Source organism: Megalobrama amblycephala, linkage group LG8 (genome assembly GCF_018812025.1).
Source record: "Megalobrama amblycephala isolate DHTTF-2021 linkage group LG8, ASM1881202v1, whole genome shotgun sequence".
NCBI lineage: Eukaryota > Metazoa > Chordata > Actinopteri > Cypriniformes > Xenocyprididae > Megalobrama > Megalobrama amblycephala.
Window position 1 is genome coordinate 14,423,357 of NC_063051.1, and position 17,146 is coordinate 14,440,502.

The following is a 17,146-nucleotide window of genomic DNA, read 5'->3' on the forward strand; positions in this document are numbered from 1 at the left end:
TATATATATATATATATATATATATATATATATATATATATATATATATATACACACACACACACACACAAAGAAGAACACTTATTATAATACTGCACAAAACTTTAAAAGAATCCTGACGGCACAAATGTCGTTATTGTTGTTGTTCTTCGAATGACCACACGATGTCGCCAAGGAGTCAGGAACAGCAACGCAACAGCTGTAGGTGCGTAATGATGTCTAGTAATCCTCTGCCTCCTATTTTCCTCAGTAACGAGAACCGCTGGATCCGCTGCGTAATTTTAGCGTGCTCTCTTGTTTTTGCATATCTCAACTAAGTCAGGATTTGTTAAAATACTCGTATAAGATAAGGCTTCAGTGACTTGTAATGGATGAAAAGCGCAGAGCATCCTGTCAGTATGGATCCCTGGAATGCACGAAATGGAAAACAGATGTGGACCAAACAGGTATCCCCTCACCTGTCACTGTATCAAAATCTGTCAGAACACTTGCATTTTCTTGTCCTTTGGACTTTGTGCAGATTGAAAGCCACAGGTGGAACTTCAGCTCATGTAGAGATTGAGTTCAGGTTGAAAGAGATGTTATGCTGAGTCTCATAGTTAGTCACTAATAACTTAAATGTTCTAAATGTATCTTTGGAGATTTTGTGTAGGTTGTATGCTATTATGGTATTATTTTGCTATTTGGAATCTCAGTCACAATGACAGATGTATGAAGGGGATTCAGGATAGAAGAACTGTTGTGGAGTTGACAGTATCATGGCTTCATTGTTAAAATGTATGTGCTCTTCTAGCACAGGGCAGTGAACCTTCTGCTGTCTCCCAGAAGCTTTGTTACTGAACCTTACTAATAGAGTTCTGCTAAATAATCTTAATATGGAGATCATCAAGGTAAAACAACCGTGGTCTACTCAAGCAATTCTACAATTTCTACAAAAAACAAACAAACAAACAAACAAACAAACAAACAAACAAAAAAGACTGTAAAATGCTACAGTAAATACCTGTTAATTTGTTAACTGTGTTACCTTTACCATACACAACCATATACCTTACCATATATGTTACCATGATGAGAACTTGTAAATGTTTTGACATTGCATTATGTAAATTTACTGTAAAAATACTGTCAAATGTATGCTTTTTTGAAGTAAGAACTATGAATGTCCATATGATTTATATGTTTTTTTTTTCTATTACATATCAAACCAAGAAATTCCTTTTGCAGCACTTCTCAAGTTCTTTTTTCTACTGTACCACATCCGTTCTGCTTTCTCACTCAGAATACTTGCATTTGAATGAGTTTTCTTTATGAATGCCTAACTTGCCATAAAAAGCCTCAATGCTTCAGTAGAGTTGTTAACTTGTGCATGAAGGAGCCCCTTGCTTCTTGGCTTTTTGAACAGCTCTCTTTGCATGAATTTGTGATCTAGATGTTATAGTGTCATCTCAGTACCTTAAGATGCCTGTTGATGGTTTGGAAATAGGGAGGGTCTGAGCCAAATAAGAAAGGGGAAAAAGTAAAATTCATAAATAGCATTAATATCAGAGAGTCAGACAAGAAATGTAGTGCATGTTGTTTCGCACTTCTGGCTTTTAGAAAGTACAGGAATACCAAAAGGGCTTTTTAATCTGCAATCTGTATATTAAAAAATAAATAAATAAATAAAGGAAAAAAAAAAAAAAAAAAAAAGACTAAAGCACATTACAAAATTACTAAAACGTAAGCTAAAATTAAAATGAAAACCAAAGGTATAAAAATAAAAGCTATAATTAAAATGTTAAAGGTGCCCTAGAATTAAAAATTGAATTTATATTGGCATAGTCGAATAACAAGAGTTCAGTACATGGTCTCAAACTCCATTGTTTCCTCCTTCTTATATAAATCTCATTTGATTAAAAGACCTCCGAAGAACAGGCGAATCTCAACATAACACTGACTGTTACGTAACAGTCGGGGTGTACGCCCGTCATATGCCAGCTCATGTTCAAAGCATTAGACAAGGGCAGGATGTCTGGATCTGTGCACAGCTGAATCATCAGACTAGGTAAGCAAGCAAGAACAACAGCGAAAAATGGCAGATGGAGCGATAATAACTGACATGATCCATGATAACATGATATTTTTAGTGATATTTGTAAACTGTCTTTCTAAATGTTTTGTTAGCATGTAGCTAATGTACTGTTAAATGTGGTTAAAGTTACCATTGTTTCTTATTGTATTCACGGAGACAAGAGCCATCGTTATTTTCATTATTAAACACTTGCAGTCTGTATAATTCATAAACACAACTTCATTCTTTATAAATCTCTCCAACAGTGTAGCATTAGCCGTTAGCCACGGATCACAGCCTCAAATTCATTCAGAATCAAATGTAAACATCCAAATAAATACAATACTCACATAATCCGATGCATGCATGCAGTATGCATGACAAACACTTTGGAAAGATCCATTTTGAGGGTTATATTAGCTGTGTGAACTTTGTTTATGCACTGTTTAAGGCAAGCGCGAGCTCCGTGGGCGGGTAGCGTGATCATTTAAAGGGGCCGCAACCTGAATCGGCGCATTTCTAATTATGCCCCAAAATAGGCAGTTAAAAAAATGAATACAAAAAAATCTATGGGGTATTTTGAGCTGAAACTTCACAGACACATTCAGGGGACACCTTAGACTTATATTACATCGTGTAAAAAACGTTCGATGGCACCTTTAATAAATAACATGTATAACATAATACTAAAATAGCAACCATTCTGCTTATGGTCTCTTCTATATATATATATATATATATATATATATATATATATATATATATATATATATAGGTGCTGGTCATATAATTAGAATATCATCAAAAAGTTGATTTATTTCACTAATTCCATTCAAAAAGTGAAACTTGTATATTATATTCATTCATTACACACAGACTGATATATTTCAAATGTTTATTTCTTTTAATTTTGATTATTATAACTGACAACAAAGGAAAATCCCAAATTCAGTATCTCAGAAAATTAGAATATTACTTAAGACCAATACAAAGAAAGGATTTTTAGAAATCTTGGCCAACTGAAAAGTATGAACATGAAAAGTATGAGCATATAGAGCACTCAGTACTTAGTTGGGGCTCCTTTTGCCTGAATTACTGCAGCAATGCGGCGTGGCATGGAGTCAATCAGTCTGTGGCACTGCTCAGGTGTTATGAGAGCCCAGGTTGCTCTGATAGTGGCCTTTAGCTCTTCTGCATTGTTGGTTCTGGCATATCACATCTTCCTCTTCACAATACCCCATAGATTTTCTATGGGGTTAAGGTCAGGCTAATTTGCTGGCCAAATAAGAACATGGATACCATGGTCCTTAAACCAGGTACTGGTAGCTTTGGCACTGTGTGCAGGTGCCAAGTCCTGTTGGAAAATGAAATCTGCATCTCCATAAAGTTGGTCAGCAGCAGCAAGCATGAAGTGCTCTAAAACTTCCTGGTATATTGCTGCGTTGACCTTGGACCTCAGAAAACACAGTGGACCAACACCAGCAGATGACATGGCACCCCAAACCATCACTGACTGTGGAAACTTTACACTGGACCTCAAGCAACGTGGATTGTGTGCCTCTCCTCTCTTCCTCCAGACTCTGGGACCCTGATTTCCAAAGGAAATGCAAAATTTACTTTCATCAGAGAACATAACTTTGGACCACTCAGCAGCAGTCCAGTCCTTTTTGTCTTTAGCCCAGGCGAGACGCTTCTGACGCTGTCTGTTGTTCAAGAGTGGCTTGACACAAGGAATGCGACAGCTGAAACCCATGTCTTGCATATGTCTGTGCGTAGTGGTTCTTGAAGTACTGACTCCAGCTGCAGTCCACTCTTTGTGAATCTACTCCACATTTTTGAATGGGTTTTGTTTTACAATCCTCTCCAGGGTGTGGTTATACCTATTGCTTATACACTTTTTTCTACCACATCTTTTCCTTCCCTTCGCCTCTCTATTAATGTGCTTGGACACAGAGCTCTGTGAACAGCCAGCCTCTTTTGCAATGACCTTTTGTGTCTTGCCTTCCTTGTGCAAGGTGTCAATGGTCGTCTTTTGGACAACTGTCAAGTCAGCAGTCTTCCCCATGATTGTGTAGCCTACAGAACTAGACTGAGAGACCATTTAAAGGCCTTTGCAGGTGTTTTGAGTTAATTAGCTGATTAGAGTGTGGCACCAGGTGTCTTCAATATTGCACCTTTTCACAATATCCTAATTTTCTGAGATACTGCATTTGGGATTTTCCTTAGTTGTCAGTTATAATCATCAAAATGAAAAGAAATAAACATTTGAAATATATCAGTCTGTGTGTAATGAATTGATATAATATACAAGTTGTACTTTTTGAATGGAATTAGTGAAATAAATCAACTTTTTGATGATATTCTAATTAAATGACCAGCACCTGTATATATAATGATAATCACATTTATTTAATCAAGATCAATATTTAAATTTAGGTTAAAATGTATATGACTGTGAAAGGGAAAATATGTATTTTAGATGCTGTGACTGGTCACAATTTAAATTTTGTTTTTTTGTTTTTTTTTGCGAAAATTAAAAAAAACCCACTTCTATACAAGTACATTTTATAATTGTTTTAGATTGGTATATCGTTTTGTTGTTTGTCAGTATTCCAGACCACTCTATAACAGACCACTGTATATTGGCCAGGGCTGCGTTTCTCAAAAGCATTGTATGCTAAGTTGATTGTAGAGCCCATTGGCACCAATGGTTCTACAATCTACTTAGGCTTACGATGCTTTTGAGAAATGCAGCTCTGGCCAATATACTGTGGTCTGTTACTAATAAACAAACGAAGACACTTTATATTGTTTGGACAAATATAAATGGAATCACCTCTTTTTTTCAGAATATTTCCTCATCTCACAGTAAAACTCCTTGTGGGCTTGTAGTGCCATCCCAAAGATGCCCAAAATCACTTCCACGGGCCTTTACCTTGACTGTTTCCTGCTGGTGGAATGACCTGCCTAACTCAACCCGAGCTGCTGAGACTTAAGCCATTTTCATAAAATGGCTAAAGAGGCATCTTTTTTGTCAACACTTGACCCATTAATACTAACACTTAATATTCTATTCTGTAAATCTAAAAAAAAAAAAAAACTACTACATGTACTGTGCTAGCTAGACTAACAAGGACTAGTCACAACATTTAGTTACATATTGTTGCCCTATTGTTGGTTTGATTACTTCTTTTGATCTCATTTGTAAGTCTCTTTGGATAAAAGCATCTGGAAAAATGATTAAACGTAAAAGTAAATGTAAAACTGACAGAACGTATTAGCTTCAGCCTTGCATAACGATTACCATGCCACTCATGAGAAAGCATGCCACTGGAGACATCAGCAGTGACATTACCAATTGTAGGATCAGGCGAAGAGTTATGCTAGGCCTCCTAAACCCTTGTAAGTAATAATTTGTTGTCTGACAGCCGAGGCGGGTAACCTGGACATGCTGCAATTTTCTGCTGCTGCTAAAGCTTTGATTTATTTGTGCAGGAGGGATACGGATGAATTCGTGAAGAGGTTTTAGAGGTTAAGAACCTCTTAAAGAAAAGGAAGAAGGTAGTAACAATAGACCCGAAGGAAATGTAGATGTTTACTTGCACTTCTTTTACTTGTGCTATTTAAAGAGGCTCAGTGGTTGTTTAGTGATTGGTGTATCTTCACTTTTCAGAAATTGTCCACAAGCACTGCTAATCTTGAGAGAGAAGACGTTGCATTAAATCTGATATTTTCTACAGAACGCAATTTGAGCTGTATTCATCTCCTTGTGGTCGTGATCAGTGTGGTTTCAGTCCAGATCTTCTCGTTTCTCTGTTTACAGAGGCAGATGTGGTCTCAATGGCGGACTCTACTATCACAGTGGGGGACATTGAGGGGGAACTCTGTAAAATTGAACGGATCAGAGACATTTTGGTCAGGAGGGAATCTGAGCTCAGATATATGTGAGTAAACTGATCTTCACATGTAAATATCTATAATATATACTGTGGGGCCCAAATGTCTGTAACCACTAATGAAAATGCTTCTTCTTTTTTATTACACATTATGTCATCAGGGCCAACAGTGAAACATTTAATTTAAAAATTTAGGCATACATTTCAGGATTTTCTCTTTTTGCTTTATTGACAGCAGCATTTGAATTGACATGAACTCTAAATAATCTAAGGCCCCTCATACAAGCTATAAAGTTGGTATGTTCTGCTGTAATTATGACAAAGCCTATTGAGTTTTCGTTGAACGGCGTGTCCGTGGCGGCCTGATGTTTTACCATGAAACAGGAAGCTGTTGTAAGTCAGACATAAAATGTCCGACCTGTCCCAAACTTCACATGTTTGATATTCCTAGCCTCAAGACATCTACAAGCAAATATTCAGTTAGTCATACTGCCACCTGTTAACAGCAGGAAATGGCATTCTTTACACTGTAATTCACTCCCTGAAACACATTTAAATATGCCATGAAGTACCAAACATGCTAGAAACACATTTAACCATGCAACACTTGGCTAAGGGCTAATGTATGCGATTAACGCCACAAAACTGGAAGTTGTTGTGACTCAGGCATACAGTGTCTGCCCCAAACAATGTCTGCCCCAAACTTCACATTTGAGAACAGTCCTGCCACATCTACATGACAATATTCAGTTATAGTAATAGCGCCACCCACTGGAAACAGGAAGTGATGTGTTTAACACTGTGATGCACTACTAGCAACATATTAAAATATGCAATTGAGTGCTAAATATGCTAGAAACACTGAGTGTTAAAGCATGCTTTTATCGTCATGAAACTGGAAGTTGTTGTAGATTAAGCATACAATGTCCAATCTGCCTCAAACAGGGCATGTGTTTGATAAGTGCCCTGGCCTGAAGACATCTACAGTACATGGCAAAATTTAGTTGTAGTCAATCGCCACCAGCTGGTAGCAGGAAGTGTGGCAAATACAAATGACTGACGTAGTCCTTCTATATTTATATACTTAAATGCATATTGCCCACCGTGCTCTGTTTTCCTAAAGCCCTGGGTGGCGGTGACATGGGTGCGAGGGCCCTTTCATCGCTGCTTGCAGCTTTTTAATTTTTTTATTTAAAGAAACTGGGAGTGTCAATATTTGAATCAATTCAATCAATCAAATAAATAACCCACAGTTTGTTTTGTGTTCTTTATTAAAACAATTGGTGCTGAGAGGAAAAATTATTTTAAAAAATATTCAATTTACACCTTGATTATACACCTTAATTATAGTTCCCTTTCAGTCAGTCACTACTATGTCACGTCAGTTGTGACTGACAAATTGGGATCACGCCAGCGAGACCAATCCTCTTCGAGTGTAACTAAATGAGCCAATGCACAATGGAAGAGGGCTACTTTGGCTAATCCCATGGGTGATCTGAGGATCACAGCGTTGGCCAACCCAACAAATGAAAGACCTCCTTGGGCCCAGCACTCCTCTGTTCCACCGCCGCCAGTGGAGCTTCTGTTGGGGTGCACCGGTCCTTTCCGAGGGGCGCCAACCATCTCCTTCGGGGCTCTGCCGGCGGATAGTATGTCGATCACTGCATCGGGGGGTGAATTGGCTGCGATGCTTCCCCAGGCCGCCGCGGGTGTCGGGCTCAAGTGGAACCCTCCACCGTGTCCCGAACCCTCAAGGTTGGACAACTGGTTTCTTGAGGGGGCCGTGCTGGTTCTCAGCATGCTGCCCCAATGCCTTTCTTCCTGGAAGTGCATGAGGAGGTGACAAGATCATGGACAGCACCTTTAACTGCCAGAAGCAGGTCTGGTCCCCCCTCCTCCCTCACTACCCTCGATGGCGGGGCAACAAAGGGATAAGGTGCGATGCAACTGTGTCCTAAGACCACTAACACTTGGTGCTGTAACCCTACGCTCCCCTCCCGGGCCTGTAGGTTCTCGTCCTCGCTTGTGGACAAGGCCTACAGAGCCTGTGGAGAAGCTGCTTCCACTTCTCTTGCCATGGTGCCCTAAGGGCGACGAAAGTCACTGCGTGCTCCCTGGGTCGGGCGATGTCCACGTTAGTGGTCCAGGAGCGCCACCTCTGTCTGACCCTAGCTGATATGTGGGAGGCTGACAAAAATCGTTTTTTAAACTCCCCGATCTCCCAGGGCGGCCTTTTTTGCGACGGCCTCGAAAACTTCGCCCAACAGTTCTCAGAGGCCCAGAAGCAGACAGAGGCTATTAAGCACATCCTGCCGCAGCGACCAGCTGCTGCCTCCACCCGGTCACCGGCTGCGGATTCTCTGTCCGCTCATCGCTAAGGGCGCCCTCCAGTGGCTGCCTCCACCCCTGCTCAGCCTAAGCAGCAGCCTCTACCTAGCAGTTTCCAATATCTCTGGGACTCGAGACTTCGGGAATGACAGTGCGCGATGCCACAGAGCCTCGCTGCTCTCGTTCCACTCTTCTCAGCAGTCCGAAGATGACATGTTATGCCTCAGCGCTCTCGCTCCCCGTTGAAGAAGTAGGTGAGGAAGACAGTGTGCGATGCCACAAAGCCTCGCCACTCTCGTCCCCTCCTTCACACGCCAGTGGACAGCAGGGTATGGCTCGAGAACGCGGTGGTTTAAGGCCAATCTTGGACCTGCGAGTCTTGAACAGGGCCCTTTACAAGCTGCCATTCAAGAAGTTGACGCAGAAGCGCATTTTCAAATGCATCCGTCCCCAGGATTGGTTTGCAGTGATCAAAACTGAAGGACGTGTACTTTCAGTGTACTCGATTCTACCTCGACACAGGCCGTTTCTGCACTTTGCTTTCGAGGGTCAGGCATATCAGTACAAAGTCCTGCCCTTTGGGCTGGCCCTGTCGCCCTGCGTCTTCACGAAGGTCGTGGAGGTAGCTATCGTTCCAATGAAAGAAGGTGGCATTAGGATTCTAAACTACCTTGACGACTGGCTCATTTTAGCCCACTCACAAAAACAGTTGTGTGAGCACAGGGGCATGGTGCTCAGGCACCTCAGCCAGTTGGGTCTTCAGGTCAACTGGGATAAGAGCAAACTCTCCCCTGTGCAGAGAAACCCTTATCTCGGTATGAAGTTGGATTTGGGCAACCAGACAGCACACCTCACAAAGGAGCATGTCCAGTCGGTGTTGAACTGCCTAAATTTTATTAAATCTAATTAAATTATTTATCTAAATTTTTTTTATATGGACAGCACTGCGACCATTGCGTACATCAACCGTCAGGGTGGTCTATGCTCCTGTTGCATATCACAACTCGCCCGCCATCTCCTCCTATGGAGTCAGAAGCATCTGAGGCCGCTTCGTGCCATTCACATTCCTGGCATGCTCAATCGTGCAGCCAACAAGCTCTCATGACAGCCTGCACTTTCGGGAGAGTGGAGACTCCATCCCCAGGTGGTCCAGCTGGTATGGGACCTCTTCTGAGCCACACAGGTAGACCTGTTTGCCTCTCTGGACTTGACCCATTGCCTATTGTTCTAATCTCTGACCAATGGAACCCTTGGCACAGATGCACTATCACACAGCTGGCCCCGGGACCTGCGCAAGTATGCATTTCCCCCAGTGAGCCTTCTGACACAGACACTGTGCAAAGTCAGGGAGGATGAGAAGCAGGTCCTGTTAGTTGCGCCGTACTGGCCCAACCGGACCTGGTTCCCAGGACTGATGCTCCAAGCACCTCCCTGGCCCATTCCTCTGAGGAAGGACCTGCTTTCTCAGAGACGGGGCACCCTATGGCATCCACGTCCAGACCTCTGAAAACTCCATGTCTGGTCCCTGGATGGGATGCGGAGGTTCTAGGTGACCTACCCCAGTCAGTGGTAGACACCATCACTTCCGCTAGAGCCCCCTCTACAAGGCGCCTCTATGCGTTGAAGTGGAACCTGTTAGTCGAACAGTGTTCTTCCCGCTGGGAAGACCCCCAAAGATGCCTAATGTCACTAGCATAGCAGAAATACATAATCATGTTTTGCTTGGTCTGCTCAAAGTCGCGCTGGATTTTCTCCTTAGGGTAAGGTTGAGAGAGAGGTCCATCTATCAGTGTTTATATAGGCTATGTACACGGTTTTTAAAAAATCGTGGGTGCTGGTGTTTCGCGTGCGTTCAACATATCAGCATACACGTACGTCACTGGTAGCTCCTTTTTTTTTTTTTTTTTACACATCTCTTAAGCATGCAGAATAATGTAAGTGGATATTTTTCCATGTACTCGCGCCTTTGAATGATTACGAAATCGTGGCATTCGTAATCGTAATCGCAATTAGAAATTCGAATAATTGTGCAGCCCTACTACCACCCCTGTTTAGGGACCAGGTAGTGAGTCTGCAAGCGCTGCCCCCAGAGGAGGCAAACCCAGCCCTAGTTTTTTTTTCTTTCCCGTCCGTGCTCTGCGGTGCTATGTGGACAGAAGGCAAAGCTTCAGGACCTCAAAGCAGCTCTTCGTCTGTTACGAAGCAGAGGTTATAGTGGATGCTATTGTCTTGGCATACCAATCCCAAGACACGCCTTGCCCATTCGGGTAGCGAGCACACTCAACTAGGAATGTTGCTTCCTCTTGGGCGCTGGCTCAAGGTGCCTCGCTGACAGATATCTGTAGAGCTGCGGGCTGGGCAACACCTAACATGTTCACTAGATTTTATAGCCTTTGTGTAGAGCCAGTTCCCTCCCGTATATACTTGCCTCCAGCTGCTAGTAGCACGGGGAAATCGCTAAAGTGTTGGCTTTCTGCGCCATTCTCGCCATCTGGCCAGATACGTTCGCTCATTGCTCTAGTTGGTTACCCAGTATGGCTAATCCAGTGAGCTCCTCCGTAATCCTCCAGCAGTCAGACGTGGCGGAGGCCTAACTCTCGTATGCTGTAGGTACTTCTACTAGGCTGGGTGCCCATATGCATTGGTCCCTGCGGTGACCCCATGTGTTTTTCCACAGTATGGCTACTCTGCTGTCTAGCCAGTGTCTTTCCCTCGAAAGAGTACACTCTGTCATCTCTGGCGGTGTGCTCTTCACCCCACGGGCTGGAACCACCCCAGGGACATGCCATATGTTACACTACCCTAGACTGGCTCGTACATATGTATTTTCCACATGTTACCTCCCTTCGGGCAGGATGTGGCTCTGCAATGTTCCCTTTCTCCGAGGGGGCAAGCTTTCCCAGCATTATCAAAATTCACTGAGTGGGTCATGCGGAATGACAGTAATGACTCGTCCAGCATGACACTGACCTATAGGTAAGTGGGGGTTAAGGAAGCTTATGCAGGACACTGGAAGTGGCCAGCAGCATGGCACTTTGTTGGGGATCCCAACAAAGCACCATGTAGTAGTGACCGACTGAAAGGGAATGTCTCAGTTACGTATGGTAGCCCTCGTTCCCTGAAGGATAGAGACATCACGTCCCATTGCCATACCTGCTGTTCCTTTGCTGTGACCAGGTCACCGACTCGGCTCCTCAGCGAAAAGCAATCTGATGCGTGCACCTGCTTCCATATTTATACCAACGCTGGGCGGGCAAAGTTTGCATGCCAGCATGCATTTGCTCGTTTAGTCTCCCTGGCATGATCCTAATTCGTTGGTCACGTCTAAATGCTAATGTATGCAATAAATGCCACAAAACATGAAGTTCTAGTAACGCAGGCATACAATGTCTGATCTGCTCCAAACTTCATATGTTTGATAATAGTCCTGGCCTTAAGACATCTACATGGCAATATTCAGTTAAAAAAGTGCCAACTGTTGGCAGCTGGAAGTGTGGCACTTTGAAATGACTTGGCCATAATTCTCCTATATTCACAAACAAAAACAATTCACATAGCAAAAACAATTCAACAGCGAAAAATGCAATCATATTGTGCTTCCAGCATGGTATTAATGTGGTTTAAGTCTTTATTAACATCTACACCTACCCCAACCCTAAACCTACCCATACAATAATGCAAGTACATTTGTGGTAGCACAATCTGATATAGCATTATTCGTTAGAAAGTACAAATCGACAGTGAAAAATGTGCTTTATTAATGTCTACACCTACCCCAATCCTAAACCTACCTTGCAACAATGCAAATACAGTAATTTTGTGTTATTTATCTTGACAAAAATGATGTAATATTGATGTGTGCACGTGCAGTAAGCCTGGGTAGGACAATCTGACGGGTAGTAATGTAATAGATTAAGTAGCAATGCGAGTTCAAAATGTAGCCATGTTGTTATTGTTTTTAGATTAACAGATTATTATAATTGATATTAAAATTATATAATATTAAAGGTTTACTTTAATATTACTTTGATCTTCTTCAGAACACAAATTAAGATATTTTTGATGAAATCCCAGAGGTATATGATTCGTCCATAGACAGCAATTTAACCAACACTTTCAAGTTTCAGAAAGGTACTAAAGACGTTGTTAAAAAGTCGACGTGACTGCAGTGGTTCAACCTTAATTTTACGAAGCGACGAGAATACTTTTTGTGCACAAAAACAAAACAAAAACAACTTTATTCAACAATCTCTTCTCTTCCGTCATTATCCTTACATACTAGCCACAGTAAGCTCAGTGAAGGCTTCTGTGTTTACGTCCGAATGCCAGCTCAGTATTGGCCAAAGCTGATCACGTGAGCAGCATGATGTATGCGTGTGATGCTGATGCAGGAGCCGGCCAATAATGAGTCGGCATGCAGACGTAGAACCTGGGAGCGGTGGATGTAAACAATGTATGAGAATCACACAGAAGAGGTTTTGTTTTGGTTTTGCGCACAAAAAGTATTCTTGTTGCTTCATAAAATTAAGGCTAAACCACTGCAGTCACGTTGACTATTTTAACGATTTCTTTAGTACCTTTCTGGACCTTGAAAGTGTTGATTTTATTGCTGGCTATGGATGAGTCATATACCTCTCGGATTTCATCAAAAATATATTAAGTTGTGTTCCGAAGATGAAAGGTCTTACGGTTGTAGAACGACATGAGGGTGAGTAATTAATGGCAGAATTTTCATTTTTGGGTGAACTAACCCTTTAATATAATATTAATAATCTTTTGCAAGCAAGATTTTCATATTCCAGATTTTTAAACACAATGACTACATGGACAATAAACTACTATATGAATGCAATAACCAGTTTTGTCAATTATAAATTATAGTTAACAGCCAAACTTACAAGCCTTGAGTGGTTTATAAAGTTGATCTGAGATCACATCTGCATTCATCCATCCTTCCTGTTCCCATTAACAAGAGCTACAATCAGCCAGCTGCCCCTCATTAAAATGTTAATGCTTTGCTTTTGATGCTGCCAGAGTGTCTAAATCATGGATATCTGTTTCCCATCACAATCGTTTGGGAAAGAGCTTTGCCTATTGCAAAATCAGTGGGGCATTTCTTCCCGAGTGTTTGATTGGTGCTCAGCCTCCACTGTCTGTCTCAACTGAACCAGAGAGATATAGAGAGAAATTCAGTGGTACATCTTCACCATTAGCCTGCATATTTTCTTTAAAATGGGACTGAAATGCTGATTTATAGCAAACAGTGATATTGGCATGACTGTTGACATGAGCAAACAGGTTTACGGACTGAATGCATTCTAAATAATGCTATCTGACCATTTGAATTATGATGAGGTCATGTGACAACAGTGTAGAAAACAACTGTTTAAATGTTAATAGTAGAATAATGCCTACTGTTTTACTTAGTAGGCAGTATAGTGTTTGTAACGGTTGTTTGGTTTTGACATTCTGCTCAGTTTCCTTTAGTTCCTGTTTCCCCGCTCTACTTAGGGTACATTTACACGACAACAATGTACTAAAAATGGAAACGTTTTTCCTTTGTATTTTTGTACAAACAACACAACTGTCGAAATGATCCCCGTTCACACGGATCTGCGAAAACAACTAAAAACACTGTATTATGCATGCCATACCAGTAGTTGGCAATGTCACTTTGTTTCCATTTCTCTCAACCCGAACAATTGGAACACAATTTCTGTCGAGGGAGACCCACAGAAAACCCGCTGTGAGAAATTCGTGAGAAAATTACTATTTTAACCAAGGCTCCGGGACATGTGAGGAGTCGCCTGTATAGCGAAATTAACTCAAAAGGGAAATATAAATAATTATTCATAACTCCTTATGATTATGAATTATGATTAATTATGAATATGTAAATCAGTTAATCTGATTAACTGGATGTAGCTACATTAAGATTAATGTTAAAATCAAGTAACCTGTTCATCCAGAGGACACTCAGTGTTGATTGTTTATTAATTCTAAGAAATGTTCATTTCCAGGTTATGGAAAAACATTGTTCTTATTGTACAGTACTACTCAGAGCATGTAGTCAGGATCTAAATCACTTAAGATGCAATTTATTAGCAGACAGAGTCAGAACCAAACATGTATTGTGCACAATTTCTTTATTAACTAACTCACAAACACATAGCTAAACTAACACATAACATACACAAAAGAGTTTTTGAAGAAGAACTATTAAAGATTCTTGTAATACTTATGTGTTGTGCAGGTATGGACATACCGCATACACAAGCATTTAAATCTTCCCGATACGAACCCATAGACACTAAACATGGCATAATTGAGGTTACCTTGAATGTCATAAAACTTCAAAATCATAAAACGTAAATACAGTGAGTTCAATACAAAAACAGCAATAATGGATACCATTTCCTGGGGATATGCATGTTAATTTATATGTCTATAAATTAATGCAGGGATGTCTGTGTTCTGTGTGGAGAATGCAGGGAAGATGCATTTCCTTGTGTCACTGCTTCTCTACGTGCAACATACCCAAATTCTTCAGGGCAATAAAACTAAGGCTGGTTTTCTTTGGGGATGGGGACAGACCCCAGAGTGAGCTTTAAACAATTATTGGTTAACTATAACAAATAATTGTGTCTGATTTGTCTCAGTCATTACACCTGTCAATTGTGTCAAACCTGCGTTACCCTCGGTTTCCGTTTTTATTTTGTAGAAACCATGGAAACACCAAAGACACTTTAATGTTTACATGTTTTAATAGACAAGGGAACAACTGTTTTGATATATTTATAGACAGAAAACTAATTATTGTTATATAGCTCAACACGTTTAGTCTTATTGTTTAAGTCTTATCTAATTTTCTTGATTTTTTGCAAGTGCCATGCTTTACCATGCCTCAGAGAAAAACACTATTTTGTTAAGTAGCTAACATAGCATAATCAGATGCAGCTTTATTTTTAGTAACAGTAATACAGCATTTTCTCCATCATACAATACATTTTAAAATTAATTGCATGCTATTTATCAACACAAGCCATCCAGCATTCTAAAATCGATCTAGCTTACTGCAGTGTGCAACAAGTGTCTCATAACAGCCACCGAGCGAACGCACAGGGTAACATTTTCAACACACTCAAATGTATCTAATATGATAAACAGCGGCGTGTTACCTCATACTCATGACCAGAAAAGTGGAAGCAGCACAGGCGACTGTGGCATAATAAAAGTTCCACTGCTCGCGGCGTGTGTTGCACAATCGCTCCAGTGGCCTCGTTCAGCTCCAACAACACTTGGTCCTGCTCTGCTTCATACTACAGTAATGTTAATAATCGCATCCATGAACATGATTTCTTCCCGAGTCCTATCCCAATTGTTTTCCACTGGCTGTGAGGTGAAGACCACATGTCCCAAGATTCCGCACTCAAACTTGGTGTCATCAAGCTACGCTTTTGTTTTGAATAGGTCTCTAGCAACCTCTAGCAGAAAGAAAATCTTATATATTGCACCTTTAAATGCTTCTCATGCTTTAGCACAATATGAACTTATCAATGTTTGTGTGTGTTTTTGTTTCACAGGATGGATGACATCCAGTTATGTAAAGAAATTACAAGACTGAAGAAAGAGCTTCAAAAGCTTCTGTCTATCCCAGGTGAGATCTGGGAATGCCTCTGGTATATACTGTATTACATAAAAAAATTACACATAAGGTGCACATTTACAGTACTGATATAAAAGTCCCATTCACTGTGTACTGAAGTTACTGTTAAAATTAGAGACCTCTCTCTATTGAATTGTTTTACAATTTTCTAAAAGTAGCACAACAAGAAAACATGCACTCCTAATTAAGCCACTAAATTCCAACCTCGTTTTGCATACATTTTGTTTTTTCTTTTAGAGAAAGAAGTGCCCCAGCCTTAGTAAACATGACAATGAAAGCTGTTGCTTGGTAAAAAATAAATTAATTAATTAATTAAATCCATTTTCAGATAATGACAAGTCTAATGAAGATAAACAGAAGGAGGAAGAGCTTCTGAAACAGATTCATAAATTAGTGGAGACCAGAGACTTCCTGGTAGATGACGTGGAGTTTGAGCGCCTCAGGTGAGCCAATTTCAGCATGCTGGAAAATGATGGAAGCTGACACACAATTCATTTGCACCCTTTATTAAATCTCTGACTGAGCTCAATCCCGAGGCTGACAGGATTCTGTCTAAGGCCTGAGGGAAAAAAAAAACATTACTCACACTCTAAATACAGAAGTAATAGGATTTTATTTGTAATAAAGCCATGCTGCTGTGATTTCAGAAATAGAATTCTCGAAAATTCTGCTCAGTGCTTGGTGCCTGCAAATTTTGTGATTGACTCTGGATTTTAAATCCAGTGTTTATATGTTTATGTTTTGCCTTGTCTATAATAATGGCATTATATAGACATAACTTAAAGGCAGCTGACCCCAAAAATGCTTCAAAGATTTATTGTTTTCTTTTCATGTATTCTTTCAGTTTTAATACATTCTTATTATCAGTGTTAGAGAACAATTACTATATTGCAGCTCCATTTTAAGAAATATCAGCTGAGGAAAGATTGAACAGCATTGGATGTATTTTTAGTCCAGCTGATGTTAAAGACGCAGTGAACATCCTGTTGCTGACACTGTGTAGGTCAATTACCATCCATTTCTGAAAGGCTTGAATAGAAGTCATGGAACATGTTTACTTTCCACTGAGCAGAAGTCTTTTTTTTTAAACCAGCAGAATACTATGAATAAGCAAAATGCAAATATGAATTAATTAATGTTATATTTTTAGAATACATTTCCCAGCAATAATATCAAACCTTGAACTAACTGAAGGACATGAAG

At 40.6% G+C, this 17,146-nt stretch overlaps 1 protein-coding gene across 6 annotated transcripts in view; it reads left to right on the forward strand.

Annotated features, from left to right (window-relative positions):
* Positions 1-73: 73 nt before the first annotated feature.
* The window catches only part of pik3r6a (phosphoinositide-3-kinase, regulatory subunit 6a), a 37,242-nt gene continuing 20,169 nt past the window's right edge, over positions 74-17,146 (forward strand). For 3 of the 6 annotated variants that reach the window (XR_007186126.1, XR_007186127.1, XM_048199569.1), the window contains exons 1-4: positions 79-446; positions 5,877-5,997; positions 15,861-15,934; positions 16,272-16,386. Coding sequence is in view for 4 of the 6 variants with exons in the window: in XM_048199569.1 (XP_048055526.1) it covers positions 368-446; positions 5,877-5,997; positions 15,861-15,934; positions 16,272-16,386 (389 nt within the window). In the remaining 2 variants the exon portion in view is untranslated. Of the gene's footprint in view, positions 447-5,876; positions 5,998-15,860; positions 15,935-16,271; positions 16,387-17,146 lie in introns of all 6 variants that reach the window. The other 3 variants (XM_048199572.1, XM_048199571.1, XM_048199570.1) reach the window with 2 other exon arrangements.